Raw genomic sequence first — 23129 nt, 5'->3', positions numbered from 1 at the left:
CCTAAATTGTAAGATTATTTGTATGGCAGCATTAAATAAATAAATATTTAAAAAAAAAAAAAAAAAAAAAAAACACATTTCATATAATCTAATACCTCAACATTTTTTTGGGAACACTGGAAGTTAAATAGTGATGAGCATTAATCTTTTTTCTTGTTAGCAGTTATAATGCACATTACTTTTTTCCCATTATATAGCAACTGCTGTCTCCACTGAGCAAAATCCGGTCATTATCATAGCTGTGGTAGCTGTAGCTGGTACCATCATTTTAGTTTTCATGGTCTTTGGCTTCATCATTGGAAGAAGGTAAGTAAAATAGTACACTGCATTAATCTTATTGACTATTGAGATATGTCTTTTCATTCAGTATTGAATAATAAATATTAGACTTGTGCGCGGCGAAAAATTTGTTTCGGGTTCGTTTCGGATCGATTTGGATGTTTTTGAATTTCGTTTTCGGATCGATTTGAATTCGGATACATTCGAATGAATTTGTTTCAGATTCGTTCGGATTCATTTGGATTCGAATAAATTCGGATGGATTCGGTTCGGATTCGATTCGTAAATTCGGAAGTTTGGTATGTGTTAGATGGGATGTGCTGTGTATTAGACTAGTATTATGTACTGTAATATTAGGTGTAACCCATAGCAGAGAGATATAACCTAATATACAGTACAATACTAGTGTAATTGTGATTAGTCCATGGCCATCCGAATGTTACGAATAAATCCAAACTAATTTGGATTTATTCGTTAGATTCGGTGCTACGGTAATTCGGAAATCCGAATCGATCCGAATCTCCAAATTTGACAAATTCGTCCGAATTTAAATTCGGAACAAAATGAAACGCACATGTCTAATGAATATATTATATATCAACACAGGAACAGCAAGAAAAAAACAATAGTATTTTTGTCACAACTTTTAATAGCATATAGTAACTCCAGATGAGAAAATAAATTACCTGTTTGATCCATTCACACAATGATCGGAGTATTTAAATGAAATCTGAGTGCATAAGGCTATCCTAGTTAATGATTAAAGGGACATTGTACTGCAAAATTTTCTACCTTTTAAAGTGAATCCAATGGTCTATTTTACCTGCTAGAGTATATTTAAAGGGGCAGTCTATACCAGAATTGTTTTTGTTTTAAAAGATAGATAATCTCTTTATTACCCATTCCCCAGTTTTGCATAACCAACACAGTTATAATAATATACTTTTAACCTCTGTGATTATCTTGTATCTAAGCCTCTGCAAACTGCCCCTTTATTTCAGTTCTTTTGACAGACTTGCAGTCTAGCCAATCAGTGCCTGCTCCCAGATAACTTCACGTGCACGAGCACAGTGTTATCTATATGAAATACGTGAACTAACACCCTCTAGTGGTGAAAAAAGAGGTGGCCTTCTAAGAAATTAGCATATGAACCTCCTAGGTTAAGCTTTCAACTAAGAATACCAAAAGAACAAAGCTAAATTGGTGAAAAAAGTAAATTGGAAAATTGTTTAAAATTACATGCTCTATCTGAATCATGAAAGTTTATTTTGGCCTAAACTGTCCCTTTAATTGTTTGGAAACTGTTCCTTTACCTTTGTTATTTGAAATAACCTATTTTGCCCTTTATATTCCCACCTATACTGAAACACATATACAAACATTTTCTCTGTAGAAGAGCTATGTAAAGAGAAGTAAATATCACTGATTAATCTCCCAGTGGGTGTATGAGGAATATATAGATTTTTTTTATGTGAAATAGCTGATTTTGTTTATTCACCCCCCCCCCAGCCATAATTAGTATTTCAAAACTAACATAGATAACTTAAGAAGGTCTGCTTTGCTTGCAGGCTCAGCCTATTGTTATGGGTGTGTTCTAGGTGATGGTTTAATGAGAAATAACAGCTATTTCAAATGCAAAATGAAACACAAAGGAACCATTCCCCATGCAGTAAATACTGTACTGCACTGCTGGCCAATACAATCTATGTTGCTGTTATTTTCATTCCTAGAGATGATTTTTCATTTATTTACTATTACTTTTTTGTTTTTTGTTTTTTTAAGGCAAACCATTAAAATATATATTTTTTCTTTTCTTTTGTAACAGTGTTTCTGAAGTCACTTATTTAAAGCAGCACTGGACGGTGATACTAATAATAACTAAATCCTATTGCATTGTGTTACAGGCATTGTGGTTACAGTAAAGCTGATCAAGAAGGTGATGAAGAACTTTACTTTCATTGTAAGTCTTTGATTTCTTTATTTTAAGTCAAATTCCTTTAGTATTATATTTTATTACCTCAGATGACCTTTATGCAGCAAAAAGAAGTTTGAAAATACATTTTAAAATCACAACTAATAATATTCATGGCATTTACTTGTTCTATAACAAGCAGTGGTATTGTTGACAGCTCCTTTATGTTATTTTTGCTTTTCACACCATCTTAAAGACATCCCGTGAGAATTTGGAACTTATAGTACACTGGTTAAGTGGCTGTGATCTTTGCCTGTGGCCATCTCTTTCAGTATCCCATGTCAATCATTATAATGACAGAAATTGTAAAAAAAAAAAAGAAAAAGTGGAAATAGGCCCTATTACTTGCAATTTTGATGGTAATAGTAATCTAGAAATAATGGCCCCTATTTAAGAAAGTTTGGCGGACCTGATCCGACAGTGCGGATCAGGTCCGCCAGACCTCGCTGAATATTGCTCGCCGTATTCAGCATTGCATCAGCAGCTCACAAGAGCTGCTGGTGCAACGCCGCCCCCTGCAGACTTGTGGCCAATGGGCCGCCAGCAGGGGGTATCAATCAACCAGATCGTACTCGATCGGGTTGATTTCCGGCGATGCTCTGAGCAGGCGGACAGGTTATGGAGCAGCGGTCTTTGTGACCGCTGCTTCATAACTGCTGTTTCTGGCGAGCCAACACGGGGCATCAAGCTCCATTCAGAGCTTGATAGATAGGCCCCATTGCATGGAACATAATAGTATTACACATGTGTATTAGTTAGCAAGCTATATTTATTAAATAAACCCCTGACTATTTACATTAGTTTCATTTTTTTAAATTGCAATCTGTCTTTGTTGGTCCAATTTGTTATTTCACATTTTTGATTACTGTTTAACTTACCATTCTAAAATATCCTGGGAAGATAAAGCAATTATAAATAAGAAGAGAGACAATATCTGAGAACATCAATCTTCTGAGACAAAATGAGGACATGGAAATTAAATGTAGAACACAATTCATTCATATTTATGACAGAAATTAGAAAGTGCTGATACAGTAAGCCAGTGCACACATACTCATTTTTTTTATATAAGGAATTTTAAATCACTACTTGCACTCTACTGATATTCTTCCTTGTCTCAAATCATAATTTGTTATCACATAAATGTTGTTTTTTCTATTTAGGTTTGCATGTCTCATTAGGCAACACAGGCAACTGCCAAGGGACATATCGTTATAGAGAGGCTTTTTAAAGGGTGATCAGGGGATACAAATCAGAAATTGTACTGGGAAATATATCAGCTTTTTTAGGCAGATATATGTTTGTGGGCTGATAATAGTGTGTGATATCATAGGACATAAATAGGTTGAAAATTCAGAAAGCTTCTAATTTTCAAGTGTCTGCGGTGTAAACCCAACCTTGATTCTAGTATAGTTATTTTTTCAGTGAATAAACTGACATGCACTTTTTCAGTAGCCAACACTTTGTAAGGGATGTAGGATAAACTTTATTATATCCTTTTTTTCCTTAGTCAATATATTCAAGAGCATCATTCAGTTTTCTTCATAATGAATTTCTATTCATTTTCTAAATCTCTGAAATCGTTTTCTCCATTTACATTAACATTTTTTTTTTTGCACTGTGGTAATTAATTCAGGTGCTTTATTAATACGATTTAGAATATAAAGCTAGGCAGTAAAATTTTACGACCCAGCTCGGCTTTTATGTAATATACTTTTTTTAATACCCTCAGTGTTTGTGATTATCAGAAGAATCACGTCTTCTCTAAGCAAAGCGTTCCTAGAAAAGGGCTGCATTTTATTTTTTGCTGAACTAGTTTGTCAGCATGCATTCAAGGGAAGATTTGTGATTAATTTAATCTGACTACATCAGCAGCAAGAGAATACAGTGGTCACCCGCTATTTACAGTTGGTTGTGTTTTTATTGTCTTTTATATAAAGGAAATTTTAATGGCTTCAAATGGCCATTTTTTTAAAAGCAGTGTACTAAACGGGATGCCATTTATCATTTAACTTAGAACCTTACAAATAAAAATGTTTACTAAAGCATTTCAAATTTACATTTTATTTCCTCATTCAGTTTTTTTTTTTTTTTTTACACCGACAGTGCCTTCAGTTGCAAACTAAGGCCTAGATTTAGAGTTCGGCGGTAGCCGTCAAAACCAGCGTTAGAGGCTCCTAACGCTGGTTTTGGGCGCCCGCTGGTATTTGGAGTCAGTGATTAAAGGGTCTAACGCTCACTTTTCAGCCGCGACTTTTCCATACCGCAGATCCCCCTACGCCATTTGCGTAGCCTATCTTTTCAATGGGATCTTTCTAACGCTGGTATTTAGAGTCGTTTCTGCAGTGAGCGTTAGAGCTCTAACGACAAGATTCCAGCCGCCTGAAAATAGCAGGAGTTAAGAGCTTTCTGGCTAACGCCGGTTTATAAAGCTCTTAACTACTGTACCCTAAAGTACACTAACACCCATAAACTACCTATGTACCCCTAAACCGAGGTCCCCCCACATCGCCGCCACTCGATTAAAATTTTTAACCCCTAATCTGCCGACCGCCACCTACGTTATACTTATGTACCCCTAATCTGCTGCCCCTAACACCGCCGACCCCTGTATTATATCTATTAACCCCTAACTTGCCCCCCACAACGTCGCCGCAAGCTACTTAAAATAATTAACCCCTAATCTTCCGACCGCAAATCGCCGCCACCTACGTTATCCCTATGTACCCCTAATCTGCTACCCCTAACATCGCCGACCCCTATGTTATATTTATTAACCCCTAATCTGCCCCCCACAACGTCGCCGACACCTACCTACACTTATTAACCCCTAATCTGCCGAGCGGACCTGAGCGCTACTATAATAAAGTTATTAACCCCTAATCCGCCTCACTAACCCTATCATAAATAGTATTAACCCCTAATCTGCCCTCCCTAACATCGCCGACACCTACCTTCAATTATTAACCCCTAATCTGCCGACCGGAGCTCACCGCTATTCTAATAAATGTATTAACCCCTAAAGCTAAGTCTAACCCTAACACTAACACCCCCCTAAGTTAAATATAATTTTTATCTAACGAAATAAATTAACTCTTATTAAATAAATAATTCCTATTTAAAGCTAAATACTTACCTGTAAAATAAATCCTAATATAGCTACAATATAAATTATAATTATATTATAGCTATTTTAGGATTAATATTTATTTTACAGGCAACTTTGTAATTATTTTAACCAGGTACAATAGCTATTAAATAGTTAAGAACTATTTAATAGTTACCTAGTTAAAATAATTACAAATTTACCTGTAAAATAAATCCTAACCTAAGATATAATTAAACCTAACACTACCCTATCAATAAAATAATTAAATAAACTACCTACAATTACCTACAATTAACCTAACACTACACTATCAATAAATTAATTAAACACAATTGCTACAAATAAATAAAATTAAATAAACTATCTAAAGTACAAAAAATAAAAAAGAACTAAGTTACAGAAAATAATAAAATATTTACAAACATAAGAAAAATATTACAACAATTTTAAACTAATTACACCTACTCTAAGCCCCCTAATAAAATAACAAAGCCCCCCAAAATAAAAAATTCCCTACCCTATTCTAAAATACAAATATTACAAGCTCTTTTACCTTACCAGCCCTGAACAGGGCCCTTTGCGGGGCATGCCCCAAGAATTTCAGCTCTTTTGCCTGTAAAAAAAAACATACAATACCCCCCCCCCAACATTACAACCCACCACCCACATACCCCTAATCTAACCCAAACCCCCCTTAAATAAACCTAACACTACCCCCCTGATGATCTTCCTACCTTGTCTTCACCATGCCAGGTTCACCGATCCGTCCTGGCTCCAAGATCTTCATCCAACCCAAGCGGGGGCTAGACATCCACTGAAGAAGTCCAGAAGAGGGTCCAAAGTCTTCCTCCTATCCGGCAAGAAGAGGACATCCGGACCGGCAAACATCTTCTCCAAGCGGCATCTTCTATCTTCTTCCATCCGATGACGACCGGTTCCATCTTGAAGACCTCCAGCGCGGATCCATCCTCTTCTTCCGACGACTAGACGACGAATGACGGTTCCTTTAAGGGACGTCATCCAAGATGGCGTCCCTCGAATTCCGATTGGCTGATAGGATTCTATCAGCCAATCGGAATTAAGGTAGGAATTTTCTGATTGGCTGATGGAATCAGCCAATCAGAATATAGTTCAATCCGATTGGCTGATCCAATCAGCCAATCAGATTGAGCTCGCATTCTATTGGCTGATCGGAACAGCCAATAGAATGCGAGCTCAATCTGATTGGCTGATTGGATCAGCCAATCGGATTGAACTATATTCTGATTGGCTGATTCCATCAGCCAATCAGAAAATTCCTACCTTAATTCCGATTGGCTGATAGAATCCTATCAGCCAATCGGAATTCGAGGGACGCCATCTTGGATGACGTCCCTTAAAGGAACCGTCATTCGTCGTCTAGTCGTCGGAAGAAGAGGATGGATCCGCGCTGGAGGTCTTCAAGATGGAGCCGGTCGTCATCGGATGGAAGAAGATAGAAGATGCCGCTTGGAGAAGATGTTTGCCGGTCCGGATGTCCTCTTCTTGCCGGATAGGAGGAAGACTTTGGACCCTCTTCTGGACTTCTTCAGTGGATGTCTAGCCCCCGCTTGGGTTGGATGAAGATCTTGGAGCCAGGACGGATCGGTGAACCTGGCATGGTGAAGACAAGGTAGGAAGATCATCAGGGGGGTAGTGTTAGGTTTATTTAAGGGGGGTTTGGGTTAGATTAGGGGTATGTGGGTGGTGGGTTGTAATGTTGGGGGGGGGGTATTGTATGTTTTTTTTTACAGGCAAAAGAGCTGAAATTCTTGGGGCATGCCCCGCAAAGGGCCCTGTTCAGGGCTGGTAAGGTAAAAGAGCTTGTAATATTTGTATTTTAGAATAGGGTAGGGAATTTTTTATTTTGGGGGGCTTTGTTATTTTATTAGGGGGCTTAGAGTAGGTGTAATTAGTTTAAAATTGTTGTAATATTTTTCTTATGTTTGTAAATATTTTATTATTTTCTGTAACTTAGTTCTTTTTTATTTTTTGTACTTTAGATAGTTTATTTAATTTTATTTATTTGTAGCAATTGTGTTTAATTAATTTATTGATAGTGTAGTGTTAGGTTAATTGTAGGTAATTGTAGGTAGTTTATTTAATTATTTTATTGATAGGGTAGTGTTAGGTTTAATTATATCTTAGGTTAGGATTTATTTTACAGGTAAATTTGTAATTATTTTAACTAGGTAACTATTAAATAGTTCTTAACTATTTAATAGCTATTGTACCTGGTTAAAATAATTACAAAGTTGCCTGTAAAATAAATATTAATCCTAAAATAGCTATAATATAATTATAATTTATATTGTAGCTATATTAGGATTTATTTTACAGGTAAGTATTTAGCTTTAAATAGGAATTATTTATTTAATAAGAGTTAATTTATTTCGTTAGATAAAAATTATATTTAACTTAGGGGGGTGTTAGTGTTAGGGTTAGACTTAGCTTTAGGGGTTAATACATTTATTAGAATAGCGGTGAGCTCCGGTCGGCAGATTAGGGGTTAATAATTGAAGGTAGGTGTCGGCGATGTTAGGGAGGGCAGATTAGGGGTTAATACTATTTATGATAGGGTTAGTGAGGCGGATTAGGGGTTAATAACTTTATTATAGTAGCGCTCAGGTCCGCTCGGCAGATTAGGGGTTAATAAGTGTAGGTAGGTGTCGGCGACGTTGTGGGGGGCAGATTAGGGGTTAATAAATATAACATAGGGGTCGGCGATGTTAGGGCAGCAGATTAGGGGTACATAGGGATAACGTAGGTGGCGGCGGTTTACGGAGCGGCAGATTAGGGGTTAAAAGTGTAATGCAGGGGTCAGCGATAGCGGGGGGCGGCAGATTAGGGGTTAATAAGTGTAAGGTTAGGGGTGTTTAGACTCGGGGTACATGTTAGGGTGTTAGGTGCAGACTTAGGAGGTGTTTCCCCATAGGAAACAATGGGGCTGCGTTAGGAGCTGAACGCTGCTTTTTTGCAGGTGTTAGGTTTTTTTTCAGCTCAAACAGCCCCATTGTTTCCTATGGGAGAATCGTGCACGAGCACGTTTTTGATGCCGGCCGCGTCCGTAAGCAACTCTGGTATCGAGAGTTGCATTTGCGGTAAAAATGCTCTACGCTCCTTTTTTGGAGCCTAACGCAGCATTTGTTTGAACTCTCGATACCAGAGTTAAATTTATGGTGCGGCCAGAAAAAAACCCGCGGAGCGTTAACAGCCCTTTTACCGCCGAACTCTAAATCTAGGCCTAACACTTTTTCACGTTGATATGCCAGTGTAGTTCTCTCCTGTCAAAATGTTTTATGACAGCTTGTGTAAAGAATCATCAGAGGCCCGTTTGAGATGCACGAGGTTACTTTGAATCCAGCCGCTTATCATAAAAAAAATAATAGAAAGTGTGGCTCATTCTCCATCTGCCTGCTTGAATAGACAGTGTAGAAATGTAACCTATTGTTTTCTTGTTTCCTTCACCTAATCTTGTATAACAGCTCACTGACAGATATTCATCTTATAAAGTAAAATATTCCAAAAAAACAAGTAAAGATATTATTTAAAAATGTAGATGAAAACTAAAAGTTTAATTAATTACATAAGTTTTAGTCAGACTTTTTAATAAACAGTGTATATACTTTACAAATCACAATAAAATAGTTCACAATCCAAAAATGTTTGAATATGTTCATGAAAACAATTTTTAAAATTGATTTCAAACCTTTGTCAAACAATAAGAACATGCAGCAGACTGAATTAAAAAAAAGAAAGAAATCTTTTTAAAAAAAAAACAAAACATATAGTTAAACTAGAAAAACAAATGACAGATAACTAATCAGATATAGATATTAATTAATTTCATATACCTAAAAACAGTGTTGTTCTGCGATGCTCACAACCTATATTAACTTATATTTATTTTACTTTACCACAGATCCTTTCCCATTGTGCTTTGTAGCTTGTAAGCTCCTGTATGTAATAAATAAATAATAGATCATTTTGATTTACATTATAATTAACAGTTTTAAATCTCCAAACTGCTTTAAGTGTTTGCATTTAATTTATGTACAAGGTTTATACATTAAAAGAGCTTTTTTTTTACTTTAGTTTTAACTTTTCATTAAACAAAAAAAGGCATTTTTTGTCAGGTCCATTGTGTAGAATGGAATGGGAACTTTTTTAAATCTTAAAGGGACAGTAAACCTTATCGCTGTTTTACAGACCCGCTCTCTGTACTCTGCTGAGCGGGTCTGTTGTTTTTACTGAGCGCATCGGGCCAGCTGTATAGTCACAGCCCGGCCCGACCGCGCCATTAGACACAATGCAGCTCGCTCCTGCTCTGTCTGACAGCGGGAGCGAGCTGCATTGTGTCTAATGGCGCGGTCGGGCCGGGCTGTGACTATACAGCTGACCCGATGCGCTCAGTAAAAACAACAGACCCGCTCAGCAGAGCCCAGAGAGCGGGTCTGTAAAACGGCGCTATTTAAAAAAAATAAAAAGTCAATATTATGATTTAAAATGTTTGGCTAATGTAATGTTATATAATTCTGCACTATGTGCAGAATTATATAACATTTTTTTTAAGGTTTACTGTCCCTTTAAGTCAGAATTTTATATAAATATAAATGTCTCATCAAAAACTGAATTAGTTCACTTTGGTAAATCATTTAAAAAAAAAATAAAGGGAGACTGACACCAACAATTTGCTTTGATTATTTTTATTTTTTATTTTGATTCTCTCCAAACTTTTGTATATGGTGGTGGGGATTTGAAACAAATATACATTTTGTTTCAGTATACAATGGTACTTTAATTTCATGCAAACAAATCAAATAAGCTCTCACTGGACTTCAGACAGCTTAGTGTACATTTAACCCCTTGAGTGCTAACGATGGCTCTGAGCCATCGCAGAGTTTCTCACTCTGGTGCTAACGACAGCTCAGAGCCGTCGCTAGCACTCTCTCACCTTGAGGGAGATCTGGGGGCTCCCACCCGCTTAGTGACAGGCATCGCCGGGGCTGCACGTTATTCGTGGTGATGTCACGCGCATTGACGTGATGACGTCACCGCGCAACTTTATTTATTCTTAACAATGTATAGTGTATAATGTAAGTATAGGAGCAGGGGGCATGCTGCTTAGAGGCCTGTATCTCAGACATCTAAGTAGCTACAGACCCCCAAGACCCACCGTTGGAAATAAATAAAAAAAAAACCACTTTAAAAAGCTTAGCACACAGGTGGGAAGTGCTTAGCACTCAAATGGTTAATAATAACATTTCAGTACAGCACAGTGTTCCTTCCTTAGATGTACACTAAGTAAGGGAAACTGCGCTGTCCCGAAACATTACTAATAAATGTACACTAACCTACTGGTGTTCAGCGAGTGCTTATTTGATTTGTTTATATATATATATATATATATCTATATATATATATATATATATATATATATATATATATATATATATAAAGTCAACTCATGTTTTTTGATGCTAGACACCTTTTCAGGTATTACCAAATAAAAATATAAAGACTTGAATGTCTTTTAGCTTTGACCCTTTGATTCAGGTCAGTTTTCAGTTACTTGCTATGTATAAGTTGTGAATTTTATAATACATTTTGCTAGACTGACTAGATCATGGCTGAAAGTGACAACAGAAATCTAAAAATAGAAATAACTATTTTTAGGTTTTCAATTAGAATATAACTGAACAATATATATCAGCCTAAAATTGCATGAAAAATAAATGTATCTTTTTGAATCTCATTTTATGAATGTATATTAATAGTCTAATTCACAGCCATCACAAAGCAAGTAGTTAAGTTGCATACCATTCCTTTGCTGGGACTCATATTAGTATGCATGTGTAAGCATATTGCTTTATGCTGCACTTGCAGATTCAAGTTGTTTTATACATGTATCTGGTAGCATAAAACAAGTGCACTCTTCCAAGGAGTACTCTGTAAAATGAAATTCCTGGCTGACTGCACAATAAGTGCTTTCCTTCATCACAGTTCTGCTTTCTGACATCATTACAGTTAAATTTCCAGGCACCAAAACCTACATTGACCCTGAAACCTATGAGGATCCAAATAGAGCTGTCCATCAATTTGCCAAGGAGCTGGATGCATCTTGTATTAAAATTGAGCGTGTGATTGGTGCAGGTAAGACTGGTGTCTTATGTATTCAACATTTCCATTTAGCCAAGATTGAATTTCAAACATGACATGACAGGTAAATAATTATAGCTTGAGAACTGAACCTTTTGTTTTTATCAGCAATTTTAAAGACAGGCTGGATTTGCTTAAAAAAACTGTGCAAACTGAGTTATCTTATTCAAGGGAATTGCTTATTTTTTATTATAAGACATTTCAATTTTATAAAGAATATTCAGAACAATAGCATTTTGTGCTGCAGAGTCTTCTAATATTAATATAATATCAAATTCTAATGTTATTTTATTTGTTTTTGATTATTGTCTAATTGCATTTTATAGTTTTTGTTGAGTAGCCTAACACTCAACAAAAACTATAAAATGCTAAATTTTAGAACATGATTTTAGTTAGTTAGTTTGTTAGGTAGGTAGTCTGTTTTATAAAATAAATCTGACTTTCATTATAGTTGTCCAAATAGGAAAACAAGTAGTAAATATTTGATACGATCTACAATTGTAAAATGAACCACATTATAAGTATTTCTGGGAACCGTTCTGTGAATGCATTGAATCTAAACAATAGCAAAATACATTTGACTTGGTTCTGGAAACAGTTCTATTTGTACATGTACTATAAATGAAAACAGCAAAACTCTTTTCCTGATCCAAAATATAATTAAAAACAAGAAAATAAGATAAAATGATACCTTATTATTAAAAGAAATGTTTTCAGTGATATTGAATATCATATCACTATCAGCTGACAGGATGCAAGGCTCAAATCTAGTGGAACTGGATAACTTAATTATACAGTAGGTATGCTGTTTTCTGTAACCTGTGATAAGAGACGTTTATAAAATATAAAGTTTGTGATTGAATTGAAATTAATTTCATCTATTGTTTTATGTTCCTGTAAACATGGGTCATATTACCATCAATTCACTGAAATGGTTTAGTTTAATTGTATATTTAAATATAACATTTTTTTTACAGATGTAAATAATAAAACATCTCTGAAGATAGGTTAAAAGTTTAAGTACCATCTGGATTTGTAAAGAAGTCTAACATTAATTGTCCTTAAAGGTGTATGAATCCAAAAAGTTTTCTTTTGTGATTAACACAGAGCAAACAATTAAAAAAAATAAAATCCAATATACCTCTGTTATCAAATTTGTTTTGTTTTCATAATATTTTTTGTTGAAGAGATACCTAGGTATTTGTCTGGAGCACTACATGGCACAAAATAGTGCTGCCATATAGTGTCTTCAAATGGATAACATTCTTCCAAAGCTGCTGCCACATTGTGCTACCAAGATATGACACTCCTGAACTTTTTCAACAAAAGATACCAAAAGAATAATGTAAATCTGATAATGGAAGTAAATAGAAAGTTGTTAAAAACTGTATGCTATCTGAATCTGAATCATGAAAGGAAAAACAATTTTTGTCACTTTAAGGGCCCTGTTGGTGTATATAAGTCCATCTGAATAAAACAGTGTTTCCCAAACCCAGTTCTCAGGACCCTTACTCAGGCCAGATATTCATTATATCTTAACTAGAGCATAGGCGAAACAATCAGCTCACCCATCAGCTGATTATTTCACCTGTGCTCTAGTTAAGATATAATGAATATCTGGCCTGAGTAAGGGTCCTGAGGACAGGGTTTGGGAAACACTGGATTAAGAGATCTGTTCTCAGCAAACAGATCTTTTAAAGACCTAGGGGCATATTTATCAAGCTCCGTGTGGAGCTTGAAGCCTTGTGTTTCTGGTGAGCCTTCAGGCTCGCCAGAAACACAAGTTATGAAGCAGCGGTCTAAAAACCACTGCTCCATAACCTGTCCGCCTGCTCTGAGGCGGCGGACAGAACTCGCAAGAAATCAACCCGATCCAATACGATCGGGTTGATTGGCACCCTCTGCTAGCGGTTGATTGGCCGCAAAGCTGCAGGGGGCGGCATTGCACCAGCAGTTCACAAGAACTGCTGGTGCAATGATACATTTATCGATGTGCGGTGGACATGATCCGCAATATCGGATCATGTCTGTCCACACCTTGTTAAATAGGCCCCCCTAGCCTGTTTTTAACAGCCCAGGTCTTGGTGCATCTTCAGTGAACCAGCTGGCTCCCTGCCTTGTTGACTGAACTTTCCTACATGTCCCTGTATGTCACCTCAGTCGCACCACTAATTACATCATTGAAGGTTACCAGATGTATTCCAATATGCAGACAGTGTTGTATCAGTATATTTATTAAATAGCATAACATACATAAATACATACATACATATATATATATATATAGAGAGAGAGAGAGAGAGAGAGAGAGAGAGAGAGAGAGAGAGAGAGAGAGAGAGAGAGAGAGAGAGAGAGAGAGAGAGAGAGAGAGAGAGAGAGAGAGAGAGAGAGAGAGAGAGAGAGAGAGAGAGAGAGAGAGAGAGAAAGAGAAAGAGAGACAGAGAGAGAGAGAAATTATGGGGTAGATTTATTAATTATTGAGCGGAAATGATTCACTGTAGCGAATCATGTCCGCTCAACCTCACTAAATGCCGACAGCATACACTGTCGGCATTTAACATTGCACAAGTATTTCTTGTGAAATCCTTGTGCAATGCCACCCCCTGCTCACTCACGCCCAGTTGGCTGCTAGCAGGGGCTGTCAATCATCCCAATCGGATCGGGATGATTTCAGTCCACCACCTAAAAGGTGGCGGAGAAGTTAAGGAGCAGCGGCCTTTACGACCGCTGCTTCTTAAAATCCATTTCAGGTGGACCTGAAACGATGGGGCTCTGAAGCAGCATACACTGCCTAATAAATGGAGCTCTATGTGTTGTGTGAGAGGTTGGATTGGAAAATAGTGTATTCTGGAGAAGTGATAGAGCAGACAGTTCTATATGGTCTCATGATGGTTCATAGTCTTTTACCTCCTGGGTGTTATACCTAAATTTTACATATTGGTCAGGTTATTCCCCAGTTTCCACTTGCTCTATATTATCCAGTTTGGCCTCTAACTTGACCATTGTCCTCTAAATCAAAATACCTCTAGTAGATTGGTCTAAAATTACATTAATTACCTCAGTGGTACAGTGTTTTGTCTACATTCCTTCCTGCTGTGATTAACATGTAACCCAAGCATACCTACTTCTCTATAAAAGCTGTGTAATCTGTCTGGGCCAACAAAACAGGGATTTAAAAGGTGTAAATAAGACTATATAAACATTTATATTAAGGAAATATTTAAAAGCTGTATACTCTGACTGGACCTATTGAATACATTTTCACGTGAAAGGTATATTATATCTTGGACACTGACTTAAATCCCACTCCCTCATTAATTATTACCTGATCTCTTACAATAAAACAAGGATTTAAAAGTTTAAATAAGACCATATAAATAATTATATTATAGAAATATTTATTGCTAAGATATGTAGCAACCATACTAAAATTAAACTCTTCGACCTATATCAACACAGCCCATCTTTTTACATTTCTGAGTGCTTATAAGATTGCATAAACATTACCGAGAGTTTCTAAAAAGCCTCAATGTTTGTTCTGTGATCATCTAACTGAACTGTTTTCACTTAATATAATCAAATGAATTCATGAGTCCTTTGAAACTGAACTCTTAAAAAAAGCTAGAGCTTTTATTTTTTTGTGCAGGTTGGGTATTGTCTTTGAAGTTGTTACCTCATTGGCAATGATATTTTTAGCCTCCTTTTAAATGGCTATGTTTAAAATTTTCCCAAGAAAAGTGTAGATTCTCATTATATTGAATTGCCTGCTTTTTTCCTCAGCTAATGGATATATATTTATATTTATAGGTACATTTTGCAATTTAATTTTAAAAGCTACTAAAGTAAAATATATTAAATTAAAGACATTTTAGCAGCATTTTATCTACTAAATTAAATAGTATACTGTATATTTGTGAAAAAGTACCTTTTTACAGACTTCCACAGTTTTTTATATGGCCAGTAGAGGGAGCAGTGGCATCCTCATAATTCCACTCTCCCAACAGAGAATGTATAGCATGCAAATACCACAGTGAGTGCACCCTTACATGGGTACACCAGCACCAGATTCACAGCAAATGTGTTAACAGTACTGTTCTAGGTTTCATCACTACCCAGATTTATCAGGCTCACCTACAGATGGTTATACAATTTGTAAATATATCGATATATGTACATTGTTTTTAATACAAAGGGCCATTGTTCTCAAAAATATTCTCTCATGTAAATGAAAGAGAATCAAGAAACATTTTTTTCATGAAAAAAGCTTAAAGGAAATATTCGGCTAGATTACGAGTTTTTGTCGGTAATGGTGTGCGGTGCTAATGAGCCTTTTTTTCTCACCGCTCACTTAAGACAGCTGGTATTACGAGTTTTCTGCAAGCCGGCGTTAGCCTCAGAAAAGTGAGCATTGAGCAAAATTTAGCTCCACATCTCACCTCAATACCAGCGTTGCTTAAGTCAGCGGTGAGCTGGCTGAACATGCTCGTGCACGATTTCCCCATAGGAAACAATGGGGCTGAGCTGGCTGAAAAAACCTAACACCTGCAAAAAAGCAGCGTTCAGCTCCTAATGCAGCCCCATTGTTTCCTATGGGGAAATAAGTTATGTCTACACCTAACACCCTAACATGAACCCCGAGTCTAAACACCCCTAATCTTACACTTATTAACCCCTAATATGCCACCCCCGACATCATCACCACCTATATTATATTATTAACCCCTAATTTGCCTCTCTGGACACTGCCGCCACCTACATTATACTTATGAACCTCTAATCTGATGCCCCCAACATCGACGAACCCTACATTTTATTTATTAATCCCTAATCTGCCCCCCCAACGTCGCTGCAACTTTATTAAATTTATTAATCCCTAATCTGCCGCCACCAACATTGCCGCCACTATAATAAATTTATTAACCCCTAAACCTAAGTCTAACCCTAACCCTAACACCCTCTAACTTAAATATAATTTAAATACATCTAAATAAATTTACTATAATTAACTAAATTATTCCTATTTAAAACTAAATACTTACCTGTAAAATAAACCCTAAGCTAGCTACAATATAACTAATAGTTACTTTGTATCTAGCTTAGGGTTTATTTTTATTTTACAGGCAAGTTTGTATTTATTTTAACTAAGTAGAATAGTTATTAAATAGTTATTAACTATTTAATAACTACCTAGTTAAAATAAGTACAAATTTACCTGTAAAATAAGCCCTAACCTAAGTTACAATTACACCTAACACTACACTATAATTAAATTAATTACCTAAACTAACTACAATTAATTGCAATTAAATTAAATAAACTAAATTACGAAAAAACCCACTAAATTACAGAAAATAAAAAAGATATTACAAATTTTTAAACTAATTACACCTAATCTAATCCCTCTAATAAAATAAAAAAGCCCCCAAAATAAAAAAAATTCCCTACCCTATACTAAATTACAAATAGCCCTTAAAAGGGCTTTTTGCGGGGCATTGCCCCAAAGTAATCAGCTCTTTTACCTGTAAAAAAAAAATACAATACCCCCCAACATTAAAACCCACCACCCACACACCCAACCCTACTCTAAAACCCACCTAATCCCCCCTTAATAAAACCTAACACTACCCCCTTGAAGATCACCCTACCTTGAGACGTCTTCACCCAGCAGGGCACAAGTGGACCTCCAGAGGGGCAGAAGTCTTCATCCAATCCGGCTAGAAGAGGACATCCAGACCGGCAGAAGTCTTCATCCAGGCAGCATCTTCTATCTTCTTCCATCTGGAGCGAAACAGGTCCATCTTGAAGACATCCAACGTGGAGCATCCTCTTCCATCCAACGGCGACTGAAGAATGAAGGTTCCTTTAAGTGACGTCATCCAAGATGGCGTCCCTTCAATTCCGATTGGCTGATAGAATCCTATCAGCCAATCGGAATTAAGGTAGGAAAAATCCTATTGGCTGATGCAATCAGCCAATAGAATTGAAGTTCAATCCTATTGGCTGATCCAATCAGCCAATAGGATTGAGCTTGCATTCTATTGGCTGTTCCAATCAGCCAATAGAATGCGAGCTCAATCCTGTTGGCTGATTGCATCAGCCAATAGGATTTTTCCTACCTTAATTCCGATTGTCTGATAGGATTCTATCAGCCAATCGGAATTGAAGGGACACCATCTTGGCTGACGTCACTTAAAGGAACCTTAATTCGTCAGTCGCCATCGGATGGAAGAGGAAGAGGAAGATGGACCCGCTCTACTCTGGATGGAAGAAGACAGAAGAAGCCTTCTGGATGAAGACTTTTACCGGTATGGTTGTCCTCTTCTGGCCGGATCGGATGAAGACTTCTGCCCCTCTGGAGGTCCACTTGTGCCCAGCTGGGTGAAGACGTCTCAAGGTAGGGTGATCTTCAAGGGGGTAGTGTTAGGTTTTATTAAGGGGGGATTGGGTGGGTTTTAGAGTAGGGTTGGGTGTGTGGGTGGTGGGTTTTAATGTTGTGGGGGGTATTGTATTTTTTTTACAGGTAAAAGAGCTGATTACTTTGGGGCAATGCCCCGCAAAAGGCCCTTTTAAGTGCTATTTGTAATTTAGTATAGGGTAGGGAATTTTATTATTTTGGGGGCTTTTTTATTTTATTAGGGGGATTAGAGTAGGTTTAATTAGCTTAAAACATTTTTAATTATTTTTTTATTTTCTGTAATTTAGTGGGGGTTTTTTGTACTTTAGTTTATTTAATTTAATTGTAGTTAATTGTAGTTAGTTTATGTAATTAATTTAATGATAGTGTAGTGCTAGGTGTAATTGTAATTTAGGTTAGTATTTATTTTACAGGTACATTTGTACTTATTTTAACTAGGTAGCTATTAAATAGTTAATAACTATTTAATAATTATTATACCTAGTTAAAATAAATATAAAGTTGCCTGTAAAATAAATATAAATCCTAAGCTAGCTACAATGTAACTATTAGTTATATTGTAGCTATCTTAGGGTTTATTTTATCGGTAAGTATTTAGTTTTAAATAGGATTAATTTATTTAATTGTAGTAATTTTATTTTGTTTTATTTAAATTATATTTAAGTTAGGGGGAGTTAGACTTAGGGCTAGACTTAGGTTTAGAGGTTAATAAATTTAATATAGTAGCGGCGACGTTGGGGGCGGCAGATTAGGGGTTAATAAATGTAGATAGGTGTCGGCGATGTTAGGGACAGCAGATTAGGGGTTAATAAAATTAAACTAGTGTTTGCGAGGCGGGAGTGCAGCGGTTTAGGGGTTAATATATTTATTACAGTGGCGGTGATGTCCGGTCGGCAGATTAGGGGTTAAAAATTTTATTTAAGTGTTTGCAATGTGGTGGGGGGGGGTGCCTCGGTTTAGGGGTTAATAGGTAGTTTATGGGTGTTAGTGTACTTTGTAGCACTTTAGTTAAGAGTTTTATGTTACAGCGTTAGCCCATAAAACTCTTAACTACTGACTTTTAAATGCGGTAGGAGTCTGGACAGGAGAGGGTCTACCGCTCACTTTTTCCAGCAATCGTAATACCAGCGTTAGAAAAATCCCATTAAAAAGATAGGATACGCAATTGACGTAAGGGGTTTGCGGTATGAAAAAATCGTGGAAAAAAAGTGAGCGGTACACCTGTACCTGCCTGACTCGTAATACCAGCGGGCGTTAAAAAGCAGCGTTGGGACCCCTCAACGCTGCTTTTTAAGGCTAACGCAAGACTTGTAATCTAGGCGATCGTCTTGCAACTCTGTTCATTGTCTAACAGGGACAATTTCCACAATAGTTTATTTATTTAGCACAGGGATATTCTTTAAAAAAAAAATAAAGCAAACCACTTTAATAAATTTTGAAATACTTTCTTTTAGATGTAACAGAGATACATTTTAAAAGAATACACTGCAAAATTCACTTGCATGATCTCTTCAGAGTCTGTATATTGATTCACATCACTATCCTGTCTAGCTTCAATGGCCTAACTAGCCAAATCACTGAGGACTCAAGTTTATATACTTCACCAGTATACAAGTGCCCTACAGGATTGTTTTAAAGACATTTTTTTACATTATGAGCTGTGTATATCATTAAAGCGATGCTTTAATGCTTTATGTTAGAGACACTTACATTACAAAACAATTTTCAGTAAAAAATAAGATGGTGATTCTCGTCATGTCGGTGAGTTTTTGAGAATTGGACCCTTAGATACAGAGGGATAAGGGAACTTTTAGTGAATCAGCTGCATAAAATAACAAAGGATCTGGGAAAGATAGGGTTCCTGGGGCGACTGCTTAGCTAATATTGCCTTAGCTCAGCATGCTGCCATTTCTGTTTAGTTCTTGATGTGAGCGATGTCACTGCCTAGGCACATATGTGCCAGTCAAGAAAGACTCCATGTTCTTAGAGCTGTCCAGATGGAAACAATGATGGGAATAACAGATTTAAGCTTTTCTTTATATAACTCTAAGGCACAGTTTACATTTGTAACTAATCCTAGTATATGTATCTTTATACGTGCACACACCTTTCAAAAATGTATACATCATCTCTTTTAAATACACAAGCCTTTTATTTTGTACTTTACAGGAGAATTTGGTGAAGTATGCAGTGGTCGATTAAAGCTTCCAGGAAAGAGAGATGTGGCGGTTGCCATAAAAACTCTTAAAGTTGGTTACACAGAAAAACAAAGAAGAGACTTTCTTTGTGAAGCTAGTATTATGGGGCAGTTTGATCACCCTAATGTTGTTCATTTAGAAGGCGTAGTAACACGAGGTAAGCACCTCCTTCAGCCGCAACATTGACTTCTAAATACAATTTATTTATTTTTTTTCAACTTAAATGCAAATATTTATCATCTGAAAATGTCCAAATAAATATTTTTTTTGAATAACCAAATGAAGTTCCTTCAGTTTAGCTCTTGCATGACGGAACGTCCTAAACATTATTTTTATCTTACTATACATCTTGCTTGATGCGTCATTTTCCCTCAGACTTCAAACTATTTTGACATATTGATTCTGACTGCTTGTATTTGCAAATTATTTTCATGCTCAACCCAGATGTTTAAAACTGCCTATCTCATTACCATTTCTCCTAGTTCTGAGATTGAACCTTTCAAGTGAATCAAGATATTTCTTAACATAAGAAATATGCTTTTTTATATATATATATATCTTGGGTATGTTTCACAAATATGTACTATCTCATGCTTTTAGGAAAACCAGTAATGATTGTAATAGAGTTCATGGAAAATGGAGCGCTTGATGCATTTTTAAGGGTAAGTGTAATTTGTAAAATAAATTACAATTCCTATGTGTAGTTTTGTAGGAAAAAAAAAACATGGGGCGCGATCCGATATCGATCGCAGTTTGCGGCGCAAGCGAGGGAACCGGCGTCGCCCGCAGTTTCAGCTCGCAACTCGAGCCATCCCATATAGGTCGCCGTCAGATGCTAACGTGCCGTAAGTCTCACAAACCAGCGATGTCCAGAAATCTGCGTAAGTACAAATTTCTGGCGTCGCCAGTGACTTGCGCCACGTTAGAAACTGCCGGCGCCTATAAAACCTGACTAAAGTTTAAAACACCCTCACTGTCTAACACGCCTCCCTAACATAGCCCGCACTGTCTAACACGCCTCCCTAACATAGCCCGCACTGTCTAACACGCCTCCCTAACATAGCCCGCACTGTCTAACACGCCTCCCTAACATAGCCCGCACTGTCTAACCCTCTATCCGCTATCCCCCCTCACTAGCCTAACAATAAAAATGCTATTAACCCCTAAACCGCCGCTCCTTTACCCCGCCGCAACCTAATAAAATTATTAACCCCTAAACCGCCGCTCCCGTACCCCGCCGCCAGCTATATTATATCTATAACCCCCTAAAGTGAGCCCCTAACACCGCCGCCATCTATATTAAAATTATTAACCCCTAATGTAAGCCCCTTACACCGCCGCCATCTCTATTAAAATGATTAACCCCTAATTTAATCTACCTACCCCGCCGCCAGCTATATTATCTATATTAACCCTAAGTATATTATAGTTAATATAGGTATTACATTATATATATTAACTATATTAACCCTAATTATATTAGGGTTAATATAGTTAATATAGTTACTATAGTATTTATATTAACTATATTAACTCTATCTAACCCTAACACCCCTAACTAAATTTATATTAAATTAATCTAATTCATTTATAAACTAAAATATTCCTATTTAAATCTAAATACTTACCTATAAAATAAACCCTAAGATAGCTACAATATAATTAATAATTACATTGTAGCTATGTTAGGGTTAATATTTATTTTACAGGTAAATTTTTAATTATTTTAACTAGGTATAATAGATATTAAATAGTTATTAACTATTTAATATCTACCTAGTTAAAATAATTACCCAATTACCTGTAAAATAAATCCTAACCTAAGTTACAAATACACCTACACTATCAATAAATTTAATAAACTACAAACATCTATCTAAAAATACAATTAAATTAACTAAACTAAATTACAAAAAAAAACAAACACTAAATTACAAAAAATAAAAAAAAGATTACAAGATATTTAAGCTAATTACACCTATTCTAAGCCCCCTAATAAAATAATAAACCCCCAAAATAAAAAAAATTCCCTGCCCTATTCTAAATTAAACAAATTTCAAAGCTCTTTACCTTACCAGCCCTTAAAAGGGCCTTTTGTGGGGCATGCCCCAAAGAATTCAGCTCTTTTGCATTCAACAAATACAATCCCCCCCCCCCCCATTACAACCCACCACCCACATACCCCTATTCTAAACCCACCCAAACCCCCCTTAAAAAAGCCTAACCCTACCCCCCTGAAGATCTCCCTACCTTGTCTTCACCACACCGGGCCGAACTCCTGATCCGATCCGGGCGATGTCTTCCTCCAAGCGGCAAAGAAGAATTCTTCCTCCGGCGACGTCTTCCTCCAAGCGGCAGCAAAGTCTTCATTCTTCCGGCGGCATCTTCAATCTTCTTTCTTCGCTCCGCCGCCGCGGAGCATCCATCCCGGCCGACTGCTGAACTTGGAATGATGTACCTTTAAATGACGTCATCCAAGATGGCGTCCGCCGAATTCCGATTGGCTGATAGGATTCTATCAGCCAATCGGAATTAAGTTAAAAAAATCTGATTGGCTGATTGAATCAGCCAATCAGATTCAAGTTCAATCCGATTGGCTGATCCAATCAGCCAATCAGATTGAGCTCGCATTCTATTGGCTGATCGGAACAGCCAATAGAATGCGAGCTCAATCTGATTGGCTGATTGGATCAGCCAATCGGATTGAACTTGAATCTGATTGGCTGATTCAATCAGCCAATCAGATTTTTTTAACTTAATTCCGATTGGCTGATAGAATCCTATCAGCCAATCGGAATTCGGCGGACGCCATCTTGGATGACGTCATTTAAAGGTACATCATTCCAAGTTCAGCAGTCGGCCGGGATGGATGCTCCGCGGCGGCGGAGCGAAGAAAGAAGATTGAAGATGCCGCCGGAAGAATGAAGACTTTGCTGCCGCTTGGAGGAAGACGTCGCCGGAGGAAGAATTCTTCTTTGC

General features: G+C 36.8%; 1 protein-coding gene across 1 annotated transcript in view; it reads left to right on the top strand.

Moving 5' to 3' along the window:
* Positions 1 to 23129, top strand: part of EPHA7 (EPH receptor A7) — a 380959-nt gene that overhangs the window by 310389 nt on the left and 47441 nt on the right. The window contains exons 8-12 of the mRNA XM_053710553.1: positions 198 to 306; positions 2184 to 2239; positions 11406 to 11531; positions 20122 to 20307; positions 20751 to 20812. Coding sequence (XP_053566528.1) covers positions 198 to 306; positions 2184 to 2239; positions 11406 to 11531; positions 20122 to 20307; positions 20751 to 20812 — 539 coding nt within the window. The remainder of the gene's footprint in view (positions 1 to 197; positions 307 to 2183; positions 2240 to 11405; positions 11532 to 20121; positions 20308 to 20750; positions 20813 to 23129) is intronic.

The sequence above is a fragment of the Bombina bombina genome, chromosome 4 (genome assembly GCF_027579735.1).
Source record: "Bombina bombina isolate aBomBom1 chromosome 4, aBomBom1.pri, whole genome shotgun sequence".
NCBI lineage: Eukaryota > Metazoa > Chordata > Amphibia > Anura > Bombinatoridae > Bombina > Bombina bombina.
This window is presented reverse-complemented; position numbering and strand designations above follow the sequence as displayed.